The sequence below is a fragment of the Chanodichthys erythropterus genome, chromosome 14 (genome assembly GCF_024489055.1).
Source record: "Chanodichthys erythropterus isolate Z2021 chromosome 14, ASM2448905v1, whole genome shotgun sequence".
NCBI classification, from domain to species: domain Eukaryota; kingdom Metazoa; phylum Chordata; class Actinopteri; order Cypriniformes; family Xenocyprididae; genus Chanodichthys; species Chanodichthys erythropterus.
Window position 1 is genome coordinate 43,480,476 of NC_090234.1, and position 17,678 is coordinate 43,498,153.

The 17,678-nt window shown below is 37.2% G+C and overlaps 1 protein-coding gene across 2 annotated transcripts in view; it reads left to right on the forward strand.

Moving 5' to 3' along the window:
- tsc22d1 (TSC22 domain family, member 1) overlaps positions 1-17,678 on the forward strand; it is a 57,716-nt gene that overhangs the window by 26,310 nt on the left and 13,728 nt on the right. The window contains exon 2 of one of the 2 annotated variants that reach the window (XM_067408594.1): positions 2,821-3,754. The exons of the other annotated variant lie outside the window; for it this stretch is intronic. Coding sequence (XP_067264695.1) covers positions 2,821-2,857 — 37 coding nt within the window. The 3' untranslated portion in view covers positions 2,858-3,754. Of the gene's footprint in view, positions 1-2,820; positions 3,755-17,678 lie in introns of those variants that run through there. 2 annotated transcript variants of the gene reach the window in all.

The window sequence follows — 17,678 nt, forward strand, 5'->3', positions numbered from 1 at the left end:
TTAGTTAGTCTAATTCTTTTAGGCCCGGTTTCACAGACAGGGCTTAGACTAAGCCAGGATTAGGCCTTAGTTCAATTAGGATATTTAAGTATCTTTTATAAATGTACACTAGAAAGAAACATAACTGGTGTTCATCTTAAGACAAACAATGACACTGGCTAAATTTACATGCACCAATGTCCGTCAATCCGAATGAATTGAATCCGAATGCAGATCTGTTTACATGTACTCTAAACATTGCAAACTGATTCAAATATCCGTTTATATGTGTTTTTATATGCATTCTGATTGAAACTTTTTACTTTCAATTTCTGTAGTGAATACTGACTGAGGTTGAGACACTTTCACCGGCATAACTCTTGCGCATAGTTTGCACGTTGCTTCTTGCGTGATATCCATTGGCTCCCCTTCTTGTTTTAAAATGGAAAGATTTCCAATATTATGACGAAGGGATACAGCTACGCCACTGCCTGTTGGCATACATCTTTACAACTAAAGACGTGAACGTTAACTTGCACACTGCGTAATGCGTGTCAACATTGAGCTGCGCCTGTGCCCCAGAGACTTGTGAATACTTTTTGTGAGACTTTTTTTTTTTTATAACCAGTACCAATATCGATCATTTTATTATACTGACATGCATAACCGATATTTGTTATTTACTGTTATACTTCTGTTTTTGACACGATTACAGCACCACTGAACAGAACAAACCATTTTATTTATAACAGTCACTCCTTCCTTGCATAGAAAACAAAACAAATCTTATTTATACAAAAATTTAAAAAATAAGTTATCGTGACTGGTGTGTTCAGTTATAGTTGCTTTATTTTAACGGTGCATTCTGTAACTTTTGTCCATCTAGCGGGTACTAAACAATTGCATGTATTTTGCGGAACAACAGTGTTTTGGTTGTGCTTCAGCTCTACATAACTGCATAACGCCATTTCTATGTCTCTTTTACAACATTTGAAAGTTAATGCTGATTCTCATTTTACTACGAGCTTTGTTGTTTTCTCTTTTTTGCTAACAGACTCTCTGCTTGATTCTTCAGAGGTCCGAGATTGTGTTCTTCATCATTTCAACCTTTCTCGCTTGTTAAGACAACTAACCTAACGAACCATCAAAGTCGACAGAGCAACTTTTCTCTATTTAAGGATATGACGAGACACACACGGGCGAGTGATGTGTACACAATTTCCCACGTAAACCATCACGACAGCTTTAATATAAACACTTAGGCTTACCATAGTGAGAGAAAAACAATTTGGAAGAAGGATTAACAGTGTATTGACTTGATTATTGATGATTTAAATTTTGTTAATTTTGAACAAAAATTTACATAAGCCGCTTTTCCATCGTCAGGCTGAACGGTTCTTAGAATGGTAAGGAACGGTTCCACTTGTGTTCCACTTGGTTTCCACAATTACAAACTGTTCTCGGCCCGGAATTCTTTAAATCATTCTGGTAGAATCCATGAAGTGAAGTCAACACATTGGTCATGAATTAATAATAAAATTAAAAGAAATATCTAATCATCCTCCATAACGTGGCCATTATTTACATCTCATATCATAAGTAAAACATTGCATTACCAAGGCAACGACTGATACTTTTATATTACATTCCAGAGATGTGGAAAATGAAACCGCAACCGTACCAGCTGGCCCGGATCGGCACGGAATGGAACGGTTATGCAATGAGAACCGTTGGGCCTGACGGTGGAAAAGAAGCTATATTGTACCTTTTTTAATTTCCTCACCATTTTGTTGTTGCTTATTTTTATTTTCAACCAGGCAAAATCAGTAGGTCAGACTGCGTTTAAAAAAAAAAAAAAAAGGTAAAGGTGTGGTATAAAGTGGAACATTTTAAGTTTAAATAATGTTTTGATCAAATCAATAATGATATAATGATTCTTGCCTTACTTTCTAGATGACATTTGTTGCCAGGAAAATGGTCAACACTATGTAAATTATGTAAATGATAAAATGCTACTGGTGACTATATAACTGACATGGTTTTAAATGTTTATCAGATGGTGCTCTTATACATCATATAGTTTTTCGCTTTCCTTTTGCTGTTGCCACCATTGAACACTAGGGGGCAAATGTGACCATCCAAACTGCTGTAGCGACACACTGTAGCTGTACACAAGCTTGGCTCCTTTGTGTGAAGTCATGTGATTTTAAATGTCTTCATTTAACCAGTGCAGCAGTGCCTTTGTTGATAACCTATATACCTCCATATGAGTTTTTGACTGTATCAGAGAGATGTCCATACAGGAGACTCTCGTTTATGGAGAGATGTTCTGCAAACAGCTGTTTAGGGAAGCATGGGTAATTCACAGCAGCTTTTGTGAAGCAATATGAATAGGCAAGCTTACAGAGGAGTCACAGTAATAGTGGGTCTATTGAGAGATATATATATATATATATCAGGTGAAGCATCTCAGAAAAGCTACTTTCTATTGCGTCTCCTCTCACTATTGTTTGACTTGATTAAGATGAATTGTTTGGAAAAAGCTCAGCTCATGTTGGATTGATGTTGTGTATGGAAAAGCTTTAATTGTCTTGATGACTGAACTTCATGCTGTGCTGAGCCTGAGATGTAGGAGCGATGTTTACAGTTAGATGGCAGGTTGATTAATTCCCTGATGAGGAAAAGTGAGTTTAAAGTTGTATAATTCCTTCTAGGACCTGTATTGTTGTAGAAATAACACACAAGGAAGCCTTACATTTGTTTTGAACAGTGCGTTATTTTTCAAAATGTTTTCTGTGAAATCGCTAATCACCCAAGACGGCATTCTGCTTGTTTCACCAGGTACGTCAGAAGCCGTGCCATTTGGAAAGTCCATTGAAATGAAATATCCCTCACATTATCACAGAATGACGTCTGACTGCCCCAGCACAGCTCTAAGGTCATTTTAACAGTGCCGTTTTAGAACTTTTGCACCCAACTTTAGCTCATGCTGGGAGATACTGCAGAAGTTTTTGAGATTTGAATTACAAAATGAAAGGTTACTTCTTCATAGTCACCTTTTAATGACCAGAACAACATCAGTTACTTCATGTTCCCTCCTGGACCTATTTTACAACCGCCTTTATCTAGATCTGTTTTACTAGTGCATACCTGCCTGGATCCATTCCTTGAAGTTCCAGTTCAGTTTTGTCTTCAGGGAAAGCATCTTCTGGGTAGAGACAGCTCATTATACTAGAGTTCCTAGAACTGCTGTGTAAACTTAATGGTTATTGTTTTTTGTTTTTTTTCATACAAGCATTCTTTCTCTGTGCTTCATGTTTATGTTTTGAGGGGAAAAAGTGAGTTCATTGGGTTTGACACACATTACATTACATTCATATCATGTTAAATACTTAAACAAAATTGATTTCCAGGGTATTTCTAGCTAAGCATATATTTAAGAAAACTATATCACAATGTACATTTATAAATAGCTTGTTTAATTGTTTCCTTATTGAGTTTATTGCATCTGTATGTAATGGCGTAATTTTTGTTTCATTAAATTTTATTTGTAAGCACTTTCTATTAAGTAGAGTGAGGCAGACCTGCCTTTTGTATCATTGAATATGTTCTGTTTGAATTGTGCCTCAGTAGATAGTTTCATTCATATGACGGGTTGGTGTGACTGAAATGTTAAATCACAGTATGAGCAATGGCATGTGTCATTGTGTAGATATTGCATGACAAACATTTTAAAGAAAAAAATCTCTCAATAAACTATACATTACTTTTAATTTTAACCTTCAATATTAGAGCAGTAAAAAAATTTAATGAAGATATAAGGTGTATATATTTGGCAAAATGCTCTTCTAGAGTTTATTTTTCTATCTGACTATAACGTGTGTGTGTGTGTGTGTGTGTGTGTGTGTGTGTGTATGTGTTTATATATTAGGGCTGGGTATTGCCACAATTTTCATGGTTCGATTCGATTACTATTCACATGCTTTCGATTCGATATTTTTGGATGTAGTATTTCAGTTACAGTACATGGCAAATTTTCTAGCGGAAAAAAAACTAATGCTGTAAACTACACATGTGAGTCAGTTGGTACTACTATAATAATATTGAGTGTTATATTAACTTATTTGTATACAAACACTTAAATTACACTCAATGTTTTTATTATAAATAAAGTTTAGAATTGCATAATATTTCTACTCCAATTCATTATTTTTGAAAGATAAAATTTAAATTGCGGCTGTCATAACTGATTTATTCAAACATGCATTAAATATTGAACATTCAAAATTATAATGAATATGTAACAGTACATAGCTATCTTTATCAGAATGCTGCTTTCTAGAGTTCATTTTTCTAACTGATTAATGAGTTTATGGTAACTGAATGTTTTTCTGAGGTAAATGTGACATTATGTGACAAGCGGTTTTATTGACGTCTTTCCGAGGTTGAAACACTGATTGAGCTATTACACGAGACCTGATACGAATTTCAGTAAGTTGTACTGTATATTTTAACATACCTTCATACCTTTTAGATGTTTAGTTGATTATTAACATCAAGAAATCTATTTTTTTTTTTTTTTTTTTACCCAGCCCTAAAATATAATATAGTGTGTGTGTGCAGAATTTTATGGTCACTGAATGGCATTTCTGAGGTAAATGAAATGTTACGTGACATTGTTTACAAGCGTCTTTATTGACGTCTTTATGCAGTTATAACACGTAACACTGATTAAGCAATTACAATGAGATGTGATATGGGTTTTGGTAAGTTGTAGACTACTGTATCTTTTAACATACCTTCTAATGTTCATTCATGCTTATGAATGCAAAAGAGATGATCCGTTCACGTGAACTTTGCGCTGCTGCTTTGCTTGAACTGAGGCCTCGACAGCGATCTGTCACGACACATTAAAGAGGGCCAAAACGGTATTGATTGTTTGAATTACATAATGAAATGGACAGAATTTGAAATCTGGGACTTTGTTTCATATAAAAAGTAACAGCTTAATGCAATTTATCGTGCTACAATGTTCTGATCATTCATCAACTGAAAACCGCATTAGACTAAAAGATCAATTTTGGGGATTTAAGAATTGATATCGGTTCATCAAAAAGAGAATTGATTAAAATTGATTTTTTTTTTTTTTTTTTTTTTTTTTTTTTTTTTTTTTAGCCCTACTTTACATGTGAAAGGTAATTATTTTATTATCATTATTTGTTTGTTTCTTGGGGTATGTACTCAAACCAAAAGGATAAGATTATTCATAATGTCTAAATAAATCAGGCATCAGTGCATTATAACACTCAAGTTAAAAACAAAATGGTAAAAAACAATATTACAAATCAGTTCCTACTCTGAAATCTGATTGGATGAACCACGTTGTAAAATAATATATACATTAATGTGACCGCATTATCATATTAATGCAGCAAGTTGCATCATTACTTGGCATCATTAGCTCTGCAATAATGTTGCTTTAGTTGTTTGTCGTCTTTTTTTTTTTTTTTTTTTTTTTTTTTTGGACATCGCATTCTGTATTTTTATCCATGTTTTTCATCTGCTTAACATGTAAATTACATAAAATGGTCCTGCCCAATAAACGGCATACAAATATATCCATCTGTAAACAATGTAGCAAAATCTCTACAAGTTGATGCATTTCTACTGTCACTCTGTATTATACAATCATGCGACCCGGCCCTGTATTGCCTTTGTTCCTTTGTTTTTAGCTTCAGTGTTGCTGTCATCATCTAAGCACTGCTATTTGTATGACCTTTTTTGGGCCTTTGAGACCTTGTAGTCATGAAATGAAGCTGCTAGAGCTGGGTGCAGATGACAAAGACAAATAGAAAACTGAGGGATTTGAACAGGGAAATCCCAGCTGCCTTTTTGTAACTGTACTATAGGGACCGTGAGCTCCTCGGAGTCAAGAGGACCGGTTATAACCGGCTGGGCTCTGCCACTCCCTCTCCATATCACTGTCTGTTTCTCTCTCTTTCTTTCTCTGAGAGCTGTCGACCCATTTATTTTTACATACTTGAGACTTCTGGTATATTGTTTAGTTGGCCAACACCAAAACACCATTATGCAGCCAAACAGCGATTGAGGCCCGGGACAGCGCCCAACGATTAAGTCTTATTACAGTCAAGACGCTGTCGTCGTGGATTTGCATCTGACGTAGACTAGTAGTAATCTGCTACATTGGTTTCTGTCAGTGAACGTTTAACCCGATGGAAGGGTGATCAGGGTGCGTGGCAGGAAGAGTAGAACGAATGGTTTAAATATAGCCTGGCTTGAGCACTAAATGTACAGCGTGAGGTTAAGAGTCACCACAAACAATGGCTTTAAAATGTTCATCTGAAATGGCATTATGGTTCATTGTGTTTAGGTCGAAGGTCGCCTTCATTAACAAATACTGTTTTCTTGGCTCCATTAGCGTGAGAGGTAAACTGAATTCCCAGTAGTAATGTTAAGGATTACCCGAGCCACTCGACTGAGCTTTGCTTGTCATTACAGGAGCACAAAGTGATGAAACAAGCATCTTTCATAGACAATACCTGCTCTCTCCATCTTAAATACCAAGAATGACAGCCAATCTGCCAGTTCAGCAAACTCTTAATGTGATTCCTGAAAAACGTGACTGTTTTAAATCTGTTAGTTTTGGGCTCGAGGCTACATTGCTGAAAAATTTTGAAGGTCTGAGTGTCTCGCTGTACACTTCAGTACTGTAAACCTGATGAACTTACTGATAACATTTTGAACATTTTTGGCAGCTCTTATTTATGGTAGTGTGACACAAACACTCATTTGTTTGAATCATGGGTATTCACTACCCTAGTTTGGGGGTCAGTAAGATATTTAACTCTTTCCCCACCATTGACGGAATTTTCAGGCTTTCCGTATTTTCACTGTTATACAGTAGGGTGCTATTACGCGTCTTCTGAAAGTGTACTAAATCTCCAGATCAAAACACAGGCAAAAATGAGCAGAAGCAAGTAATAAAAGCATTGCTTATGCACGTTGTAGTCTTTGGGGGAAAAAAACGCTATTCTCAAGTATTCTCAACGATTATGCATGACACTATAAGAAAACAGTTTTTTTTTTTTTTTTTTAAAGCTGTTATTTTGACATTGCATGTTCAGATATTCATACAACATAATATTCTGGCGGCCATGAAAAATTTTCAAAAATGCTGGCCGGCATTTTTTTTTTGTTTTTTTTGTGCTCGCAGGTAAAGAGTTAAGCAGCACAACTGTTTTCAACATGCCAAACATGACCCTGAAAATTCAGCTTTAAGTCTTACCGACTCCAAACTTTTAAATTATAGTGTAGGTATGGTCAATATTCTGTTCTCTCCATTAATGTTTTGAATAATAACTTTTTTTTCTTGAATTTCCTCTTCAGTTTTAGATTATGAATAATACATTTTTAATTCAACATTTAGATATTACAAGACCCTTTATACATTATCCATGTTCACACAGCAGCAGAATACGGTTGTCAGTCCTGTTTTTTAGTCCTCAATACGGTTACGTTCACACACAGTGAGGTTATTCACAGGAGTGACAACCCTGTTCTCTAACCGGAATCTCACCCATAGATTTTCCGCGTTCTCAGAAACCTGCGTGAACTAGTGTGAGCGGTGGTAGGTAGTAGTAGTGGTAGGTAGTAGTAGTGGTAGGTAGTAGTAGTGGTAGGTAGTAGTAGTGGTAGGTAGTAGTAGTGGTAGGTAGTAGTAGTAGTAGTCTGGTTTATTAGAAGCAGAGACCGTTCTTTGTTAGAAGTAAGAAGAAACCCCATTTCTTGCTTGGCTATCTGCTGTCTCAGAGAACGACATCTTTGTCTTTCTGTCGCCACCGTAGCTCCTCTAAAGTGCTTCAAAAGGGAGGGGTGAGCACTGTGTTGAGCCATTGGTTGCAATTTGCAACCTCACCGCTAAATGGCACTAAAATTTACACACTATAGGGCTGACGATATATTAGTGTTGTCAAAAGTACCGACTTCGGTACCTAATCGGTACTGAAATTTTAAAAACGTGACGCTTTGAGCGCTGTTGAGTGGATTCGTAAACATCTCTGATTGGCCGTTGTTTTTACGGCTCATCGGATATGTCTGTGATAGGCTTCAATGATCAACGCTGTAAAAATGTTGTAAATAGTCATCAATTAATCTCTTCACTAAGCGCTTACAAAGATACACACGGGAGCGTTTGAAAGCAGGCGTCTATCGCGGATCGGTCCACTGTTAGACGCCTGCTTTCAATCGTTCGTGCTCCCACTTTCAAAACGCTGTCAAATTCAAACACTTCCGTGTGCTTTCAGATGCTCCCACGCGTTGAACATTGTAGCCCATCACAGGCATATCCGATGAGCGCGTCAACACAATGGCCAATCAGAAATGTTTATGAATCCGCTCAACAGCGCTCAAAGCGTCACGTTTTTAACATTTCAGTACTGATAGGTACTGAAGTTGGTACTTTTGACAACACTACGATATTTTGTCAGTAAAGCCAGTCAGCCCTATTACACACTGCACCTTTTAAGAACACCATAATGTTTGGACACAGCGATATTATACAGATTAAAGTCACGTTTATTACTTTGTTGCATATCCTTGAAGTCTGCAACTCAGATATCATCATGTGCAGAGTATCTTCTCTGGTGATTCTGTCAGGTCTGTGCTGCAGCCATCTATAGCTCCTGCTTGTTTTGGGGGCAAGTACCCTTAAAGTTCACCCAGAAATGAAATTTCTGTCATCATTTACTCAATGTCATGACAAGCGCATAAGGCTTTATGCCTCTTCAATACATAAATTAAGATTTTTAATTAAACTTGAGAGATTTCTGTTCTTTCATTAAAAGTCCAGATAGCCAAAACTTTGAGACTTGTTAAAGTAGTTATTAATCCAAGTCTTCTGAAGTGAATACAGGCTTTTATTCACATATAAACACTGATCAGTGCACATACATGAAGTACATCAAATATGGTAAATAGAAGCCCAAACACATTTGTTTTCATTTTAAAAAAAATCTTCAAAGATGAAGGAAAGTCTTATTGGGTTTGAAGCAACATGAGGTTGAGTAATTGATGACAGTTTTCACCCTTTAAGTTTATCTTCAGCTTATAAAAAGCATGTTCAAGATCAGATCAAGATGGGTCGCAACTCAAAAATGGGAAAAAGCTTCAAACAAAATGCACATAACCAAATCATATATTATACAAAAATAAGATTAACTTTTAAAAGGATAGAAAAACATTCTCGTATACATTATTGTTGACATCTAACAATGCACGTCCTATCAAACTACAATGTTTCATTGTGTGTTCACTTAAAATAAGAACAGAATTTAAAATGCAAATGTGGTAAACAAAAAACAATCATGGTTATTGCAAATATTTGTCATCAGACCTGCTAACTGATATCTAGGTCAGTGTATGAATGCAGTGGCCACTTCTGTCTTTGATCGTCTATTCCCTCTCCCCTGAGAGCACTGCTCTTCGGCACGAACAGCACACGAGTGCTGCCAGCCCTGCGGAAGGAGGCGGCGTGTCCGTTTGCCTTGTGCCCGTGTCCCCTTCCTGTTTAAACAAATGGGCACAAAAGGGAAGACTGGCAGAGGGAGCAGAGCTGCGTTCCCGCACAGTGATTAGTGCAAACGGGGGTCCCCTCGCTGAATGATGCAGTGGTTATGTAACGCACAATGAGGACAGGCTAGGCTTGAGGCTCCCTCAGGTTCTCTTCCGCCTGAATGGAGAAAAGGGGTTATGGGAGAGGGATGCATGCCGTTCGATTAGGAGGGAGGAGGGATTCCTGTAGTCTCCATTGAGACGGAGAAGCACAGGCCTCTGCTCCTACACACATACACTGCATTCCTCTGCAGATTTTTGACAACTAAATTATATACAGGGTATTTGTTTGATTTTATGTAGCTGATATGATTCAACATGGCCATTTCATCATATTGTTTTGTTGTTTTTTACATTTTAGCCTCATTTTAATTAACTGTATCAGTAGAGTTATTGGATATTGAGCAGAAAAGCAGAGAACAGAAGGGAATGACACAAGGTGGACTTAAACTTGCATCACCTGCATGAGCACTAGGGCTGAGCACTGTGACATTGTGTAACAGCTATGCAATACCTTTGGTTTGCGTCTTTATTTTCTCTTTATAACTGTAACTTTAATCAGTTACATTGTAATGTGTAAAATGATTATTTAACACTTAGAAGTACCAGATTTTTATTTATCAGTCCCTCCAGGATTTCGTGATTCTGTGATCACAGAATTTACCGCAAAATCAAACAAATGCCGCAAAATTCGGAGGGGCTTGCAATTTTTCTAAATTTCCGCAGATTTTCCACAGATTTTGGGCCTGAACAAGTCATGTGACGTCATCACAATGTACATTCAGCCAAAGGAAAGCCCATTTCGAAGTAGGCTATGTGTGCTGAACTTGAATCGATCGATAAACCGTTTGCGCCGTTGCTTCGGCAATGCATCAGTCTTTCACAAAATCATGTGGGAAACACTGCAATATAACATTTTATAATAAAAAATGGTTTTATTTGGTGTTACATATGAAATGTAATGTTGAAATTATATTTTCAGTTATCAGAGTTATCCTTTTAAAAATTACAGAGCCCAGTGGTTCTTGAAAAAGTAATAAAAATGTTAGAAGAATATTGATTCTGGTGTATTTTTACTAAAAAACTACACAAGAAATGCTGCAAATATTGCATGGTGTCTTAAAAACGCAAATATAAAGTTAATTTATCAAGTGCTTTTCCCAAACTTGGTTGTTGTACAGAAGAGCAGTAGTATTGAGACATAATGAGCACAATATAAGCATTTAAATAAATACAAAACAAGCAAAACATAACAAATGGCAATAACAAAAGACGACAGTCAGTAGAAGTGGTGGGAATCACAGGGTATGATACGATACATGGCTCACGATACTGATATCACAATTAGGGATTTAATTGTCGATAATATATTTAATCAATAAAACTTAGCGATCGTCGATTAAGCAGGTTCATGCATGTGCTTGCTGCTCAACTGTGAAACATGTAAAGCAGACATAAGGAAACTTGAAGCGAGCATGCCGGAGTTATGTTTGTGACCATTAACAGCTAGAGTTACACCATCATGACTATAAGCCTTTTGTTTTGTGCAAATGTAAGTTGTAAAATTGTTTTTGTATAGGCCTATCTATATTTGATTTATCTCATATAGGATACATTTGGCTAAGAATTAATGCTGTAGTAAAGCGTGCCTATGACTATGATTGGGACTGTCATATTACATAACATTTATAAAGAAAACAAACATTGTGAATTATTTGGGTTTAGTTGCTGTTTCATCACTCCAGGAAGGCGCATCCACTACATGAGTCACACATTCTGAATAGCACGTAACTTAGTACAAGTTCACTTGTACATTCACGTCATTTTGTGCAGATGTAATTTGTAATGTTTCTTTTGTGTATATATCTGATATAGGATGCATTACTTTGAGTTAAATAACTCGCAAGCAGCGTGCTCCAGTTTAACGGTGTTCATTCAGCGCACGCAGCTCAAACAGCAATACACGACTAATAATAACTGATTGGTACCGTTACATTACATAACATTTATAATGAGAACACTATTTTAATAAATCGTTGTGAATTCATTGGGTTTAGTTGCCATTAGGCATGTGACGTATCAAATTTTCATGTTGCGATTAATTGATGAAGTTTTTATCACGGTATACGGTATTATCACGATATTAAAATAAGTTGCAAAACTATTTTTGTCAGTTTAACAGGTTTAAGAACTCTTTTTGTAATAAAACAAAAACAACTGACTGAAATTTTCAAACAGATTAAAATGCAAAAGAATTAGGCTATAAAGAACAACAGATAACATTTTACTCTATTTAATGCATTAAGATTGAGCAATAGCTACATTTGTTACAGAAAGTGTTATTTTTTGTTAATGTTAGTTTAGAAACACAACTGATCATTGTTATTTTTATCTCAGGTCCATTAAATAAGTTATTTTGATTTTAGTAATGTTATTAAACAATAACTAAGAAATTAACATTAATTAATAATAATTAATACTTTATAAGTATTTTTATTGTCAGTTTAGTGATAATGAATTAACATGTTAACTAATGAAGCTGTATGTTTTCAAAGTTTTACTGAACAATAACAAATAATGAGAACATTTCTAATCATTAGGGCATGTTGTAGTTCAGATTAAAATATAAAAATGTTTAGGTTTGAAAATAAATATCCTTTTAAGTCTTTTTTAAGTATTCAGTATTTAGTGCTGTAATAAACAACACTGAGATTACAAAAAAATTAATGGCTGTTTGAAGCATTTTAAAAACTTCACTAGCTCAGTTACTTTGTTTGCACGGTTTCCGTGGTAACCGCTGCATGCTGCTGTTCCATCAGCGCCCTCTGCTGTCAGAGAGTGAACGCGCACTTTCATTCAGCTCGTCTCCTTCACTGGTTCCGCCATGTGCTTCTTGTGCACGTTGGAATTGTTTACATCTGAGCGCGTGTCCTTTTGACGCAGAATACAGCGGTGTTGTGCATTTTATACGATTGATGGGTAAAGTATTCTTAATTGCCTTATAAAAAATTAATAATTGGTAATAAATTATTTATGGTATTCTGAAGTGCCCACGATTACAATATCGTGCATATTCATTATCGCGATTCATCGCAAGTCTAGTTGCCATTTTCAGTTCATTATTGCAGGAAGAGAAGGAAGTTGTTACAGGAAGTCCACAACTGACAAGCACGCATCTGAGGTGGTGTTGGCGACGCGTTGTATTAGTCGTTACATTTGATAGTCGACTCATTTTACAATCCTACTAGCCCTTTATTTAGATTAAATACTCTTCTCAATTTGGTGAGGAACATGTCATTTTGAGCAGCGTTTGCACACCCTGTCACTATATGCCACTGCAGTAGACGCATATTGCAGTATTAAATCTAACGATTAATTGATCGTTAATTTAAACAACGATCGATCATGGGAATTTGTGTAAATTGACATCCCTAATCACGATACAGCAATTCTGTGATAATCAGTATATTGCTAGACAATCCTAAATAATACATCACAATATCAGTCTAACTATGAAAACAAAATGCCTGTGAAAAGGTTAAGTGCAGGTTTTCCAGACTTTGGACTTGAACGTGGCTGGGACATCTATTATTTTACTCACACTGCTGTCCGCCTCCCATTAAAAACCCGTTTTTCTAAGGGTAGCTAACTTACAGTATGTTCACTTCATACTCATTTATGTGTTGAGCGCCACCTCTAGGAGCCATAAAATAATAAAGTAAATCTATTTAGAGTGCCTTGATTTATTCATTAAAATATCGATATTTGGCGCCATCGTGTCGATTCTCATATCGCACGAAGGACAACGATTGTCCCACCCCTAGTCAGTAGTCAGAAGAAGGATGAAAATACTGTGAGAATAGTTTAGAATTGACTTGAAGGAAGAAATGTTGATCTTCATAGTAGGGATGTGCGAGAATCTTTGACTAGTCGATTAAACAATGCTGCTTTTATTATATTTTTCCCGCAACTTTGCTTTATATTTTTACAAAGGCTAGGTTTAAAATACCGTCAGGTTAATGTTACATTTTAAAGTTAATATATTATTTTGAAAAGTGTATATGTAGAGTGGAAAACAGAAGTCAGAGACAAAAGTGAGAAATAGAACAATAGAATATGTATGCATACCTTTACTTTCATGTAAAATGGGACTTTGCTATTACTCCCTAGTATTAAAGTCTCTTCCACTGTCTCCAACTTTTACTTAATGTATTATTACGACTGCCACCCCTCATTTAGAAATGTCAATGTCATTGTGATGTGTCATGTGCTTTCATCCCTCAAGGCATTTGCTTCATTTGTCTCTATGGCTGTAGTCAGTATGCTCCCTTACTCAGTGTCGGCATTCAGTGAGTCACGCATCTGTTTTTGCCAAGCATATAGAGCGGCTTCAGCGCTGATGCAGGTGTGATTGCTCACACAGGCCAGCACACGACTGCAGAGATGCTTCTGGTGTTTTTAAGCGCTGTGGAGGGAGGGCTTGGAACGCTTCCCACCTCATTGCCCGGACGACTCCGCGGCTCTCATCGTGGGCTCTTTTCCATAAGCAAACTGGATTCTGCCGGTTGGCGCTGAGCGTATATATTCTTCTCAGAATTAGGGCAGAGCAGTGAGAGAGGAACACTCGTCACAGGCTGACATGACAGATGGAGAGAGGGAGCAGGCGGGGGAGTCAGCTCAGTGAATCTGGAAAAACAGGCAGTGCAGTTTAGTAAGAAAGAGAGCCAACAGAGACGTTGTAAATTTTGGGGAAAATACACTGTGTGACCCCAGTGTTGTGTGTGCATTTACATAAAGCATTTCCCTAGGTGTCTAACATGGAAATATTTGGGATTAGTGGTCAAAATAATGGGATTTTTAATTGCTTATGCAACTACCAATATCTACAGCAGAGTGGCCTATAATATTGGCTGTATATTAATACTGTTAAATATTTTTAAACACATTTTTCACACTTGAAATATTTAACTCTGGGTCATTACAAACCCCGGGTAAATGGAATCCTGGGTTATCGTGCTTCACGTTTCACACTGCTCATAATTTACTTGGGGTTAACAATTAATCCTGGGTATTCATAAACTGATGTTTCACATTGTACATTCCTAAACCCTGGGTTCTTATTTGCATATTTGCGGTGTCATTGATTGGATAAACGCAGTATGTGACCCGTTTACGTAAGCTCTAGCATTGTGCATCCTCATATTGCAAACATATTGCGTTTATACTGAATGGACATTTCAGACCGCGAAAGCAGTGCTAACCCAGAGCAGGGTTTCATAACCCTGGGTAAATAATAGTGCTAACCCCGTTTCTAAATTACAAGTGTAAAACGTTCCTTTACCCAGGGTTAAAAGCGGTGTTTAGAACGACAATAACCCCGGGTTAAGCGCAGTGTTTAAAGACCTCCTTGATGGATCATGTGAAGACACAAATTCAACTAGGCCAATAAATAAAATGGCAACACTATTTGAAAGAATTATTAAAAACAAATTGCTTGGTGTTGGCTGTTTGGCATGTACACTAATAATAATAAAAAATAATAATAAAAACTTTCAACTTAAGTTCAGTTGCTGCCTTAGGGGCCGTTCACACAGAATGCGTTTTTTCTATTCCAATGCGCTACTTTCCCATGGTTTTTCTATGTAAACACGCGCTTGACGGACGTGCATGACCGTTACGCTTGCGTCTCGCGTCTTTTGCAGCGCCTCACACATGAGCGCCGCGTTTAAGATGCCATGTCAAGTTAAAAAAAAATTTCAACTTTTACACGCAGCGCCGCTCATCAATGTCAGTTCCAAAACAGTGGACCAATCAGAAGAACTTGGAGGCGGGGCAAGCGTTACGAGTTGGCATGACAAGTTTTATATAATGGCAACATGGCGGAGGAGGTGCTCATTATTATCTTATTTTCTTTTTTTCCATATCAGAACTTGTATCTGTGAATTCTGCAGTTTGCCCATTTCTATTATTTCCGTTATTGTCGTTATTGCATCACGTCTCAAAGGCGCGTCTCGAGACTCTCGTGTTCTATGTTGCGCTTTTTTTAAAACCACTCCTGAGCGCTGCGTCTCGCATTTTTAGGCGCAAAGACGCGTTCTGTGTGAACGGCCCCTTAGAAAGTTTAGCTTCATGTAACGTTTATAAATCAAAAGTTGACATTTCTTAAATTATTTTTATGAGTTGAAGTAATGTAAAATTGACTTGACTTACTGATCATATATATATTTTTTTTTTACAGTGTAGTTGCACATGAAACTGTAGTTGCACATGTTTTTAATCAAAATATTCATGAGCTGAGGGCAGGCCTGTTATCTCTTTTGCTACATCAGGGTAATTACTGCTCAGCCTGCGAACATGAACCCTGCTTCACCTGAGAACCGTGTGCTTTTTGTCCCATGCTTTTCACAGACTACCTGTCCTATAGAGCTGCAGTAGGAAAGTTGCGTTCCCCAAGTGCAGTCACTAGGAGATGCCTCTTCCTTTTTAGGCTTCTACATCACAGTAGGAAGGATGGAGATGATGCGAGGTCCTTCTGTTATTATCCCAGTGCTCATACTGCAGTTTAAATTAGATCAAGCATCAGCCTCAATGCTTCCTCCGCATGCCGTGAGACGTCTCATTTGTAAAAGTGGCTTAAAGCAAAGAAAAACATTCACAGAAGCCTTAACACTCCAATAAAAGATGGAGGGCTGCTGGGTGCTTTTGATCAGTTTTGTTGGAAAGAAAAAAAGTTACTTTTTCATAAAATATTTTAAATTAGTTTGTTGTATTTCGTTTTTAAGTTTAATGTGCTTTATTGTCTCTAAGGACTTATTCTATTTTATGTTAGTGTATTTTATATTTATATTTTTTATATTCTTGTTGGCAATTAATGGTCATTGATGTTTTTTTGTTTTTTTTTTGTGAGAATTGTTTACTAGTTTTACAGGATTCTGCTATTTTAATAACATCCTTTTGACAATGTAGAAGTGCCATGTGGAGATCAGACCACACTTTTCATTTGCGGTGCCAGTCCGACATTGCTACATCTTGACAGTGTCTGCAAACATACCGAAAATGTCCACAAATCGCATTAGGAGCTCGAGTGGAAGTAATACTCGTGCTTGACTGGCCGTCTGCATCAAGAACATCGTGTACAATGTAAACAACCCCCCTCTCAGATCCCCCTCAATTCGCCTACATCCCAGCTATTGTCTCACTCGATCAGCCCCAACGAACTGGAGCTTAACCGTACCATCAATGGCTGTTTGTCTTCACTGTACAGCTTTTGAAGTGTTCACTTGAGAAAAGTGCACTTATAAAGCTGTGAATGCTACAATATATTGCGTGCAATGGGGCTATAAGTTTCGCTCTATGCAAAATAAAACGGGTGTGTACATTCCCAGAGTCTTACATCTCTACAGTGCCTCGTCTGTCACTTTATATAAAGGCTACAATGCTTGCAGACAAAAGGAGAGGGCGGACCGGTGCAAATTTGGTGCATATAACAGCGGCAAGGCAAGAAGGCTTCTACTATTCTAGCCGCAGGCCTTCATGCTTTCTGTAGTGGAAACTACTTCAATGACTCTTCCCAGGTTTTTTCCGTGGCTGTTTTGCTTTTGGGCTAATCCTGCTAATTCCAGGTTTCACTCCACATTACTTATACCTGTTTCTTCTGTGCACATTACTAGAACAGTTACATAACCACAAATGTGTAAGGAAGTCTGTGGCCATTCACACTTCCCTAAACGCTGGAGGAACATGCTGCTCTACGGAAAATAAAACCACTCTGCTCACGAACCTGTGGGACTCCGTGCAAGATACAACCAACAGAAGCAAACGATTTTCCATTTTAAAAGGCACTTTTTACATGCCCATAATCTGTGCTAAAAATGTCATTTCATTAAGAGTGAATTGTGGAATTTTTAAATGTACGAAGTGCACATCTGTCTCCTCTTAGAAAAACGTCACCATATTAAGTCATTCTGAGCAGTAACTGTGCACCGTGCACACTGAAGCTGTTCTCACATGCTTCTTTTCTTGCTCATGGAGTGAAACTTGCTGAGGTTGTCCAGTCTATTCTGTGTGTG